This window comes from Aythya fuligula, chromosome 13, assembly GCF_009819795.1.
Source record: "Aythya fuligula isolate bAytFul2 chromosome 13, bAytFul2.pri, whole genome shotgun sequence".
Classification (NCBI taxonomy): Eukaryota; Metazoa; Chordata; class Aves; order Anseriformes; family Anatidae; genus Aythya; species Aythya fuligula.
In genome coordinates this window covers 3242825-3254909 of record NC_045571.1, presented here as the reverse complement: position 1 = coordinate 3254909, position 12085 = coordinate 3242825, and the positions used below count along the sequence as shown (strand labels likewise).

The 12085-nt window shown below is 41.4% G+C and overlaps 1 protein-coding gene across 2 annotated transcripts in view; it reads left to right on the top strand.

The window, feature by feature from the left end:
- AMMECR1 (AMMECR nuclear protein 1) overlaps positions 1-12085 on the top strand; it is a 105683-nt gene that overhangs the window by 54718 nt on the left and 38880 nt on the right. For both annotated transcript variants that reach the window (XM_032196009.1, XM_032196010.1), the window contains exon 3: positions 9505-9615. In XM_032196009.1, the coding sequence (XP_032051900.1) occupies positions 9505-9615 (111 nt within the window). The remainder of the gene's footprint in view (positions 1-9504; positions 9616-12085) is intronic.

Below are 12085 nucleotides of genomic sequence, written 5' to 3'. Positions count from 1 at the left end.
TTTCCACACCCTCTGAGTTTAAAAACAAACAACAAAAGAACAGGAGGGACAGGAGCCACAAGCATACTGTAAGAGCTTCCTTCACTTTCTTGTTTCTTACCAGATTTCTTCCAGCATAGATCTGGTAAGCCAAAATGTCTTTGGAGCACGTTGTGTACTTCTTATGATTCTCTTCCAGAAAGGCGCCCACCGGGTTTTTGTTGTCGTTGTCTAGCTCCATAACATCATCCATCAAGTTTTCCCTTTCATCACAAACAAGATACTTTCAACATATCTACCCTCCCCATGCCTTGAAGCATACGTGCAGATGCCGTTGATAAAGCTATCAGTGTGCGTGCACCCACCTCCTTCATTATTAAGCTATATTCTCTTATATTGAGTAACGTGAATTAGTTCACTGAATGTGAACTGAATGGAAATGCCAAAGCCTAGAGAATAACAATGCTTAGATTGCGTCGGTGAGTAGGGAGACTGCTTTGTGTGATTCTGAATAAGGCATCGGTCGTGCAAGGGGTCTCAGCTGACTGTTCTGATGATAGACTTGGTCTTTTTGTTCTAGTTTGAAACACTATTACATGATTGTTCAGCATTCTTGTCAGTTTCAGTGTGATTCTGAATAAGATAGAAAAAGTTTTAACTTAAAAAAAAAAATCAAATGTCTAGAATTTAGGACTTGTTCACTTTTTCACTGTTGTGAAACAGAAAGGAACAGAAAGGCAAAAAGCCTTTGCAACTTTGCTTGGTTAGAGTACTTCCTGGGAGAGCTGTGCTTGGAGGTGCTTGGAGTTGATTAGAAGCACTGTGGTCCCACAAAGGGATCACCATTCTGAATTTTTAAGTGTTTGATCCTATAGCCTTGGATGGCAAGTAATACTAGACCTGTAAAGACTTTATTCCCTTCCTTGTTACAACAGTTGATAGGTTAAATTGCTATTATTAAAATGTCTGTCTAAATACCATGAGCTTTCAGATCATGAAGTTAAATTCTTTTCACTTCCAAGTCCTATGAGTTTTCTATTACTTGAGAATCTTGAAGTGAAATCAGAAAGATAAGTCCTCACTCAACTTTCGTAAAGGTAGAGAAATATTTTTGATCTGTTACCTCTCCTTTCCCCCATTTTTCCTTCCTTCCCCCCCTTCTTTTTCTGCCTATCCATAACAAAGAGGAGAAACTTTTCATACTGCTTCTAACGGTACAAGAAAAGACCCGTGTATTCATGCTTTTTGCCTCTTCCACCTTCTGAATTAAAGAATCCCTTTCCTTTTCTATTAAAACTACCAGTAAATAAAAGTCAGCTTGCATCCAGTGCTGCTTTATATTAAAATAATGTATTTTTAACAGTACTAACTACACAGTGCCAGCATGCTGACTCTGACTGTGATAGCTGATTACTAAAATAGCTTGCACACTTTTACTTTCAGTTGAAGTATTTTCAGTAACATATCATAGCAAGTAGGTCACTAATTTTTTTTAGGGGATTTTTATTGTGAAACATTAACGAGAAATAGGCTTAGGGCACTGGGTAAGCATGGTATATAAGACAATACTTTGATGCTTTATTTTGATATTTATATAGGTTTAAACCTTGTAACCTTCATGTATGGTGCATCAGCTCTCTATAAGTTGTAACAGATCAATGCTCAACTGAAGTACGGGGCTGTCTCAGTTTCTTCACTAATGAAAAAGGCGTAAAAGTAGCTGAAGTGACACATGGGGTAGGACTGGGTGACCCATGCTCTTGTGCTTCAGCCACACATTTTCTGGCTAGCCTCTCAGGTCAGTGTTTAGGATAAGTAGGATATTGGATACATGCATATGTTTTAGTCCATCAAGGAGATGACATCTCTTTCTTACTACAATTGCGTATGGCCCTTCTGATAACTGCAATTTTATATTTAAAAAAAAAAAAAAAAAGCAGTATTACTTTAGGCTTTTATGGTGTTGCAACTGTCTGTTTAATTCAGTTTCCCAACTGAAAGTAGGGAAAAAACAATATACCATCAGCTGGTAGAGCAGCCCACAGCAAATAATTGAAACAGTTGTCTGCTTTGCAAGATCTATTTAGATTAGAGCTGGGCAAGACTTTTCAATAAATAGTAAATTAGGCAATGGCTGGATGGAAAGTTTTATCATCTCCAGGTCACTTGTGAATTTGCTGACACCAGTAAGCAGCTTCAGATGGAAATATTTTTTCAGTGTCTACACCCCCAAACACGAAATAAAGAGCCTTATGAAAGAGGAACAATTAGGACGTTTACAGAGTTTTCTTAGAGCCTAGGTTTGATCTCTTCTGCCTCTGTGCACTCTGAAGCCTCTTCCACTAGTTTTCAGCTACTGGGTTCAGGGTGCTTTGCCTGACTTCTGTTAGCTCTGGCAGGAGGGTATGTCAGAGGTAGCTGGCACTGCTGAGAAGCTGGGTAACCCATCAAGGACGTTTCCAAGTCTCTTGGTTCAAGATGGCTCACTCCCAAGCCCGGAGCTGTTTTGCTTTTTAATAAGATGCTTCACCCTGAATTGAGTAAGAGGATGACATGAAGCTGATTGTTAGAGCCCTCGCAGGCAAGTGCGGCATCTGTTTTAATGAATGTTTCAAAAAAACACAACCAAAAAATTCATATGAGGGAGGGAGGGATCCTGAGCCAGAAAGGCAAGAGCGTTCCACCCTGATGTACTCTAGCATTCATGTGGGATATGTGGGCTCCAACTTCTTTAGGCAAAAAGACGACCCAGATCTCCAGCATGTGATGCATATCCTACGTGGCTGGATGAAAGGGACTCCTGAGTATCACGTCTGCCTCCTCTTCTGCTTTTACTGAAGTTTTTCACTTCTGTTGTTTTTCTTTCAAGTGCCTGGAGGTGCAGATTTTCATTTCAGGTCTAACAAGATGTTGCTCATAAAAAAAAAAAAAAAAAAAAAAAAAAAAAAAAAAGATAAGAGGAAAATAAGCTTTTTTTTTTTTATAAGTTGAAAAGTTACATATTTACTCAGCTGTTCTTGATGTCGATATCTGGAGTTTGGCACTGTACTGCAAACCTGAGATCTGAGGCTGTTAAATGGCAAGTTTATTTGTGGATTTTTACTGGCTTTAAAACATAAGAGCACTGGAGGCTTGAAGGAAAGAAGGAAAAAGGCAAACAGCTGAAACCAAGGATGCCTATAAAAAGCAGAAGAACGCTACTAAAAAGAAAGACATTCTTTGCATAGTTGGTCTGTTCCTATGAGCAGGTTTTCTGTTGCCTTTGATTAGTGTAAGAACAGAAATGCTTTGTAAGGTTGTGAATGACAGACTTGGACGTGTATTAGGCTGTGAGACTAGATCCTAAAATGTAGCGGTCAGTGTTTCTAGTTCAGAGATGGAAGCGCTAAGGTGGGTAAAAGACCCTCCCTCCTCTGTAATACAGTTCTGGACAGTGATCTTCACGATGGTGAATAGAAACTGGAAAAAGGTGCAGAGAGCTGTGATGGTCAGAATGGGAAGAACCCGCTTAAGGGGAAGCTGAATGAACATGACCTGTTTAGCTCAGCACAGTGAAGGCTGATATATTCTTTCTGTAAATACTTTGGGGAATAATAACCAGGAAGGGAATTGAACTCCTTAAGCTAAAGGACAAGGCCAGTACAAGAATAGCTAGGCATGAGCTGACAGGGAATACGTTTTGGCAGGAAATTGGAGTATTTTCAGAGGTCTTGAACTTCAGTGAGGTTTCAAGGCAAATTTCTAATTTTTCTTTTTCTTTTTTTTTTTTTTGTCCCATTATTTCTAGAGCTTTTTAAGATAAAGAATATAGATCCTTTATGAACAAAATTATATAATGTAATTATTCCTTATGATAGCAGGAGCCCTGAAGGTCTCTTTTGGCCTTATTTTATGAATTTTAAGAGTTAGAATCCTCTTGGGTCACTGACTTCTCTGAACCTTTGGTCCATATTATGCTTTGAAGATGTCTGTGAAGGTAATTAGGAAAAGTAGTTCTGTTCAGCAGGCTTAAATCTTACATGCAGACATGCTGACACCTTTAGTAGCTCCTGGGGAACAGGGAGGCATGACTGGGGGAAGCAGCAACTGAAATACTGGAAAAATATCTGAAGGCAGATTTTTGTGTTGTTTAGCATGTGTAGCGAGCTACCAGTGATGGTTCGTTTAGACAGTGGATAGAGGTTTAAATTTAGTATGGTTTGTATGGTCATGTTACTAGTGGTACAATTACACAGCTATATAACCTTTACTTTTTCTTTTTGTATTTGTTGACAAGAACCTTCAAAGCACATGCAAATGTTTCAGCAATCTATTTGACATTCATTTGGTTGTCTCAGCACACTTTCTGATATTGTGTCCTTTTAAAGTAGCAGTAATGAGGCCATCCTAGAAGGAATTCCATTTTGACAAGAAAGTAAATGCACGTATGTTTCTCTGAATTATAGCATTCTGCTAAGTATATTACAAGTAATAAATCTCATAATCCAAAGATAAAGGTCAAGAGAATAATCCTGCAGTCGGATTTGAGTCCTGCTCAGGCTTGCTTCTCTGAAGTGGGGAAAAGGCATGTACTGCTAATTATGTTGGTACCATTTAGGTGATCTGGATACAGGTCTTGAAAATGTTAGTCAAGTGCTGCTTGATGATCTGAGTGCAGAAGTCACAGTGTTACGTTCTGTGTTACACTAAATGGGAGATAGTGTCCCTCCAGGCCTTATGCTCTTTGTTTGTTGTTGTTTTTTTAAAATCAGAGAATCATAGAGCACTCCAAGTTGGAAGGGGCCCACAAGGGTCATCAAGTCCTGTGTTTTTTATTTTGTTCTCAAAAAAAAATAAAAAAGCCACAAGAAATAAAAGTAAATCCAAAAGAAAGATACGCCTTAAGCTTCCTCTTCCCTTCATTGTCCTGGAAAGAAGGGAACTTGCCCAGTTTAATCAAATAAAGGAGGAAGTTGCTCTACCAGCAGGCCATAATGTGTTCGGGAAAGTTGTGAAAGGGCCGGATGCTGCTGCATCGGTGCTGTAGAGATTGAGAGGGGTGTGTGTGTGTGTGTGTGTGTGTGTTCTCCCTGCCATGTGATGAAGACCTTGTGCCACAGCAGAGAAAGCAAATGGGATAGGAGGAGAAAAGGGAGTACGCGCTATGAAATGAAGTGGGAGTCCAACAACACATCCATATGTGTATGTCTCCAGTGCAGTTACATCTGTCTGGGTCTCTCTGTCCAGTGATTGACGCAGTCGTGCAGTGACTGAGCTGCTCAGATATTAAAGCTCTTAGCCTTTGTATAACGTAAGAAACTTAGCAGGGCTGGAAAAGGAGGTTCTCTGTTTCACAAGCTACCAAGAAAGAAACTTTTTTGATTTTACTGGTCATTGAAAAGGAGTCGGACAAGACATAATTACCGAAGGCTGATTTACAGTTGTGTTGTTAATCTTGCTCGTTATTTGCCACTGATAGTAGTAATAGATAAAGATTATTTTTCTTTTTTTTTGGATGTAGTCAACTTTTGTTTTTTTAATCTATCCGTGCTTCTGGATCTGCTCCTCTCCTTAAAGGCACACATGGTAATTACATTTGCTTTGTAATCTCCTCTTCTCAGATGCTAGCCTGAGATAGATTACCTCATGTTAGACGTCTTGATCTTCATAGCAATGACTGTGGGCTGGATAGTAAGGACACTATGGAGAGAAAAAGGCTATAAAGAGAAACAAGGCATATTCAGCACAGTGGCTTGTACATGCACATAATGCTGGTGAGCAGTGACTAATCAGGTAGGTTTGGAGAGAGTCAAGCATCCTTAAGAGAGTCAAGCATCCTTAAGTGTCGTGAGATGGTTGCAGGTGTTCTAAATGTCACTGACACACCTTGCTTCTGTCAGCCTTTGTGCAGCGTGGCTCTGGCCTTCATACCATGAGTGCTGTGTGTTTATGCCTGAATAGCCTTCTCACAAACACTAAAGCCAGATTTAAGGGGAAGGGGCTGAAGGCAGGTGTTTGTTCTGCAGAAACATGACCCTACTTGTGATCAAGAGCACTGTGTCAAAAAATAAGAAGTCATTTCAGTATTCTTAAGCCTAATAGTAAGAGAAAGTGCAGGTGTGTTTGTGTAATTCACTTTGATTTGTGTACTTTCTGGAAAACATATAGCGAGATTTTGTGTACGTGTATGTTCATGTGCTTTCCTTCTCTATGCACCCCTGTTTATCTCAGGATTACAAATCATCTTCTTAGAGCTGAGAGGACTGCTTATCCAGAAGCTGTGTGCAATTCCTTGAGAAATTCATGTTTGTGTAGCTTTCTTATGTTTGTGTATTGATACAGTGCTACAGAAATACAATGAAAACTTCGGTCCCAGAAAGTTCACAGAATCACAGAACTGTATGGGGGGTTGGAAGGGACCTCGAAAGATCATCGGGTCCAAGCCCCCCGCCAAAGCAGGTTCCTCAGAGCAGGCCGCCCAGGTAGGCGTCCAGACAGGCCTTGAATATCTCCAGAGAAGGAGACTCCACAACCTCGCTGGGCAGCCTGTTTCAGTGCTCCATCACCCTCATCGTGAAGAAGTTCTTTCACATGTCAGTGCGGAACTTCCTGTGCTCTAACTTGCAGCCATTGCCCCTTATCCTATCCCCACAAACCACTGAGAAGAGGTTGGCTACATCCTTCTGTCCCCCACCCCTCAGATACATACACTGAGGAGAGATCCCCTCAGTCTTCTCTTCTCCAGGCTGAACAGACCCAGGTCTCTCAGCCTTTCCTCATAGAGAAGATGCTCCAAGCCCCGTATCATCTTTGTGGCCCTCCGCTGGACTCTTTCCAGGAGATCCCTGTCTTTTTTTTGTACCAGGGAGCCCAGAACTGGACACAGTACTCCAGGTGAGGGAGTAGAGGGGGAGGATCACCTCCCTTGACCTGCTGGCCACGCTCCTTTTAATGCACGCCAGGATCCCATTGGCCCTCTTGGCCACGAGGGCACAGTGCTGGCTCATGGTCAGCCTGTCGTCCACCAGGACCCCCAGGTCCTTTTCGTCAGCGCTCCTCTCCAGCAGGTCATCCCCCAGCCTGTACTGATACTTTGGGTTGTTCCTTCCCAGGTGCAGGACTCTACACTTGCTCTTATTAAATCTCATTTGGTTTCTTCCTGCCCATCTCTCCAGCCGGTCCAGGTCTTGCTGAATGGCAGCACAGCCTTCTGGCGTGTCAGCCACTCCTCCCAGCTTAGTGTCATCAGCGTACTTGCTGAGGGCAGACACTATTCCCTCATCAAGGTCGTTGATGAAGATGTTGAACAAGACCGGACCCAGTACCAACCCCTGGGGAACACCGCTAGTCACAGGTCTCCAGCCGGACTCTGCGCTGCCGATCACCACCCTCTGAGCTCGGCCAGTTCTCAACCCACCTTACTGTCCACTCCTCTATCCCACACTTCCTCAGCTTTGCTATCAGGATGTCATGGGAGACAGTATGGAAAGCCTTGCTACAGTCAAGGTAGATGACATCCACTGCTCTCCCCCCATCTACCCAGCTGGTGATGCCATCACAGAAGGCAACGAGGTTGGTCGAGCACGACTTGCCCTTGGTGAATCCATGCTGACTACTCCTCATAACCTTCTTCTCTTCCAATTGCTTGGAGATGGCATCCAGAACAAGCTGCTCCAACACCTTTCCAGGGACAGAGGTGAGACTGACTGGCCTGTAGTTTCCCAGATCCTCCTGCCTGCCCTTCTTGAAGACCGGAATGACATTGGCTATCCTCCAGTCTTCAGGCACCTCTCCTGTTCTCCAGGACCTTTCAAAGATGATAGAGAGCGGTTCAGCGATCACCTCTGCCAACTCCCTTAGCACACGTGGATGCATCCCATCGGGACCCATGGATTTGTGTGCGTGGAGCCCACTCAGATGCTCCCGAACCACTCCCTTGTTAACAGGGTGGGAGATCTCTGCTTCCCAGACTCTTTCTCCTCCCTCCAGGGTCAAGGAGTCCTGGAGGGGAGTCCTTGAAGCGACAACTGAAGCACAGGAAGCATTCAGTATCTCCGCCTTCTCAGCATCTCCCATTACCAGGACACCCCCCTCATTCAGCAAGGGACCCACATTATCCCTAGTCTTCCTTTTACTGTTTACGTACTTAAAAAAAATATATAAATAAATAAATAAATAAATAAATTGTATTATCTTCTATCTCTTTTGCAAGCCTCATCTCTAGGTGGACTTTAGCCTTCCTTGTCGCATCCCTGCAGGCCCTGACAACACTTCTATACTCCTCCCAAGAGGACAGGCCTTTTTTCCACATTTCTTCGACCTTCCTCTTCCTTTTGATCTTATTGATGAGCTCCTTGCTCATCCATGCAGGTTTCCTGCTCCTCTTCCCCATTTCCTACTCTTAGGGATGCACCGATCCTGAGCATGGAAGAAGTGCTGCTTAAATGTAGCCCAGCTGCCACATGCGCTCTTGCCTTCTAGCAACCTATCCCATGAGATACTCCCAAGCAGATTCTGTAAGAGGTCGAAGTTGGCTCTCCGTAAAGTCCAGGGTAGCAATCCTGCTTTTAGCCTTACTTCCTTTGCCTGGTTCCATCTGGAACTCCACCATCTCATGGTCACTGCATCCCAAGCTGCCCCCAACCTTCACATCCCTAACAAGCCCATCCCTGTTGGTAAGGACAAGGTCCAGGAGCACCCCCTGCCTCGTTGGCTCCTCCACCACCTGCATCAGAAAATTGTCCTCAATGCATTGTAGGAACCGTTTGGACTGCGCGTGCCTGGCTGAGTTGCTTACCCAGCAGATGTCTGGAAAATTGAAGTCCCCCATGAAAGTTGACTGATTGCTTTTTCACTTAATTTCTGGATTAATACAAAGCTGTTTGTTAACAGAAATATTTCTTTGTAATGGTCACACTTATATTATGGTGATATATACAGCTTACTAGAGGTTTTGTTCCACTCCTGTTTGTTCATGAGATTCTTAAATGCTGACTGTAGGTGACTTGGGATTCATGGAAAGAATATCCTTTGTTCAGGTAGTCCTTTAAGTTTGGAGAGTGTTCCTAAACTTGCGTGTCTTCCAAGGATTTCTGTTAGTTTCTTGTCTGCAGTGTTAAAGACAAAAGTGCATTCAGGTGGAGGGCTGGTTAATGTGTCACAGGTATTCTTCTCTTCTGTTAAAGGTTCTTTATTTATAGAGGTCTAAGGAGAAGCTTTTCCCATTCTCAAGAGAAAGCTAACTGGTAACGGTGCAAAACATCGAGTGTATGATGTCTGCTACCAAGCAGAATTTTGTTATGGCTATTAAGTATTCTACTAGTCCTACTTCCTGATACTTTATGTGAACAAGATTTCTATAGCAGTCAAAAGAATGGCAAAGTACATTTCTAAATACTGTGCCCCCCTCAGATACAGTTACTTTAGACATTTGGTTTCCCCTTGCTCAAAAAGAAAGAGCACAGTTGCTGAAATTCCACGCTGACTGTCAATATTGCTTCTGTGATCATGTCTTTTTTTTTTTTTTCCTTCTCTTCCCTAAAACAGCCCACTGTTTGTAACGTGGAAGATTGGTCGAGATAAACGATTGCGTGGATGCATAGGTACTTTTTCCGCCATGAACCTGCATTCAGGACTCAGGGAGTACACGCTTACTAGGTAAGATTTTGTTTCCTGCAGCCTTGACTTAAGTATTTAAATACTCTACTGGGGAGTTGATAGGTGTGTTTTGTTTTGTTTGTTGGTTTGTTTTTTTTTGGCTGTGTCACTGTACTGATCAATGAAAACTTCTATCTCCTTTTGATGCTAAACATCATTGCCTGGTTATTTGACTACTGATGCCATGGGATAATGGTTTCATTTAAACCATAACTCGATCCTTTGTATTATTTTTACTGGTTTAGAAAACTACTCTCCAGTAGCTTATTGTAACTGGCTGGTTTAGTATTTTTTTTCCCAGTGCTCAGACAAATTTTAAGCTTAATAGTTAATGTGAGGGCAGAAGACCAGAAAGTCAGATTTTGGGATTATCCTATTCACGCTTCTAAAACAGCAGGTATTCTCACCTCTTCTCCATCAGGTGCTTCCAATCAGCTGCAGTTAATTTAATGCTACAAATTTCCATTACATGTTACTCTTCAGATACATCCCAGCCCCCGAGCGGGAAGCTTCTGGATGAGGGAGGTAAGTGATGATAATCCTTCACTCCCCGGCAGCATAATCCTTCATTTTTTTGATCTACACCTAAATTCATTCACCTTAATATTGTTCCATTTTCTTTGCATAGAGTGAAAACTAATCAGTTTATCACTAGAGCTAGTAGTAAGCTTTCTACTTTCTTAAGTTTATTTTCTAAAGAATCAACAGAATTTTGTCCTCTCAGTTGTAATAGACTGTTTATGGTGCTTTAAAATAGAAACTATAATCAGGCATGTAAAGACCTCTAAAATTATCATCACTTAAAATAATTAGTGCCTCCAGATCACTTTAGATTGGAGGCTTTCCTCCATTATGGGATCTTCCTCTTTTGCTGTTAAAGCTTCATGTCAATCCCAGTATTAAGTAAGATTAATATGGGGAATGTTCTTTCTTACATGTCTCACTAGTTTGTTACAAGCTGTTCATTTTTTGCTTCTGTCTACTCAGCTTGAAGGAATCAACTGCTGGAGTTCCTTACAAACTTCTCTAAGACCTAGTTACCTTTATCCTCTTGGCTTTATTATGTGCTGTGGAATATTTGCTTGTGTCCTTTAAAACCTCAGCAATCAAAATGGTCAGTGAGAAGAAGCTTAAATTCAAAGCAACTCCTCTGTTGAAGGTTAAATGTCTTACAGGTGTAAACATTCATGAGCCAGATGGGAGGGGGGCTCCTCCAGCCCTCTGCAATAGAATGCTTTTCATTCCTCACAGTGCCCAATCCAGAACAGTGAGCTTGTACAGAAAATTTCCCTCAAAGACTAGGAAGAAGGTGATAGCCAAAAAATAGTCTTACAAACTGATAAAATATAAGAATGAGGAAATGGAAATGTATCAGATATCTCTTACCAGAATGGAATTCTCACACTTGAAGCTGAGGAGTAGCTGTTTGAAATCCTCGCAATTGTATGATGTATGCAAACAGCAGTATTGCTAATAGATTATCCATTGTCACGAATCAAATAGTGCTGTACTCTTGAATAATTTTAATAAATGCTTAAAAGATTCCCATTGCATCATTTTAATTCTAAAATCCGAAGTCATAGTATAGGAGAAGTGATGCAAAAGTAAAGGGGACTCAAATATTTTCAATGTAGTATTTAAGTAATGGCCGCATTCTTTGGAAGGTTATACCAGGCTATCCAGAGGATAATTCAGTAATATTCAAGAGAAGAGAAATGGAACTACATACCAACCTATTTTTCAAAAGTTGTTGCAAGTAAAATGTCATGTTATTTTGTGGCATATAGGATTTTATTATCTTTTATGTGGAGCCTTTTTCACATGGATTGCACCAAAAATAAGCAAACAAAAAGAAGACAATAACAAAAGTAAAAACGAAAGAACTCAGAAGTGACTACTGAAGTGTAAAGTTCCTATGTGAATTTACTAAAAAACTGTTCTTTTATCTCTGTCATTAGTTTAAAAAAAAAAAAAAAAAAAAAAAAGGGATACCTGGAGCAGTTTTCTTCATGGCATTAGTAATTCCAGCTACAGGGCTTCCAGCAGAGAGTGTTTGAGGAATAACAGAAGCAGCTTTGAAATGCCTGTGAACTTCTGGAGTTTGGAGTTCCACAAGCCTTGCCCGAAGGTATCAGAAACCAGGACACTGTAACTTGATGTGGACAGTAGGCTCTTGCAGAAGATACAGCAATTCCTGAAAGTAAACAAAAACTTCTTCAGGGGTAGCAAAATTAATCAGTAAAGTAGGTAGTATGAATGGGCTCTCCATTTCAGAAAGTGGAACTTGACCACAATTTTCAGTTGAGGATACAGGCAGATATTCTTCTGACTTTATTTTCCTTTAACACTGAAAGGCACTTTTCTTCAGTTACTCTGAAGATACAGCATTGCTGAAAAGAACCAAGTTGTCTGTCTAGTTTATTCTTACATTTTTCAGCACTCTCCATGGAATTGTGGCCAGTTCACATCA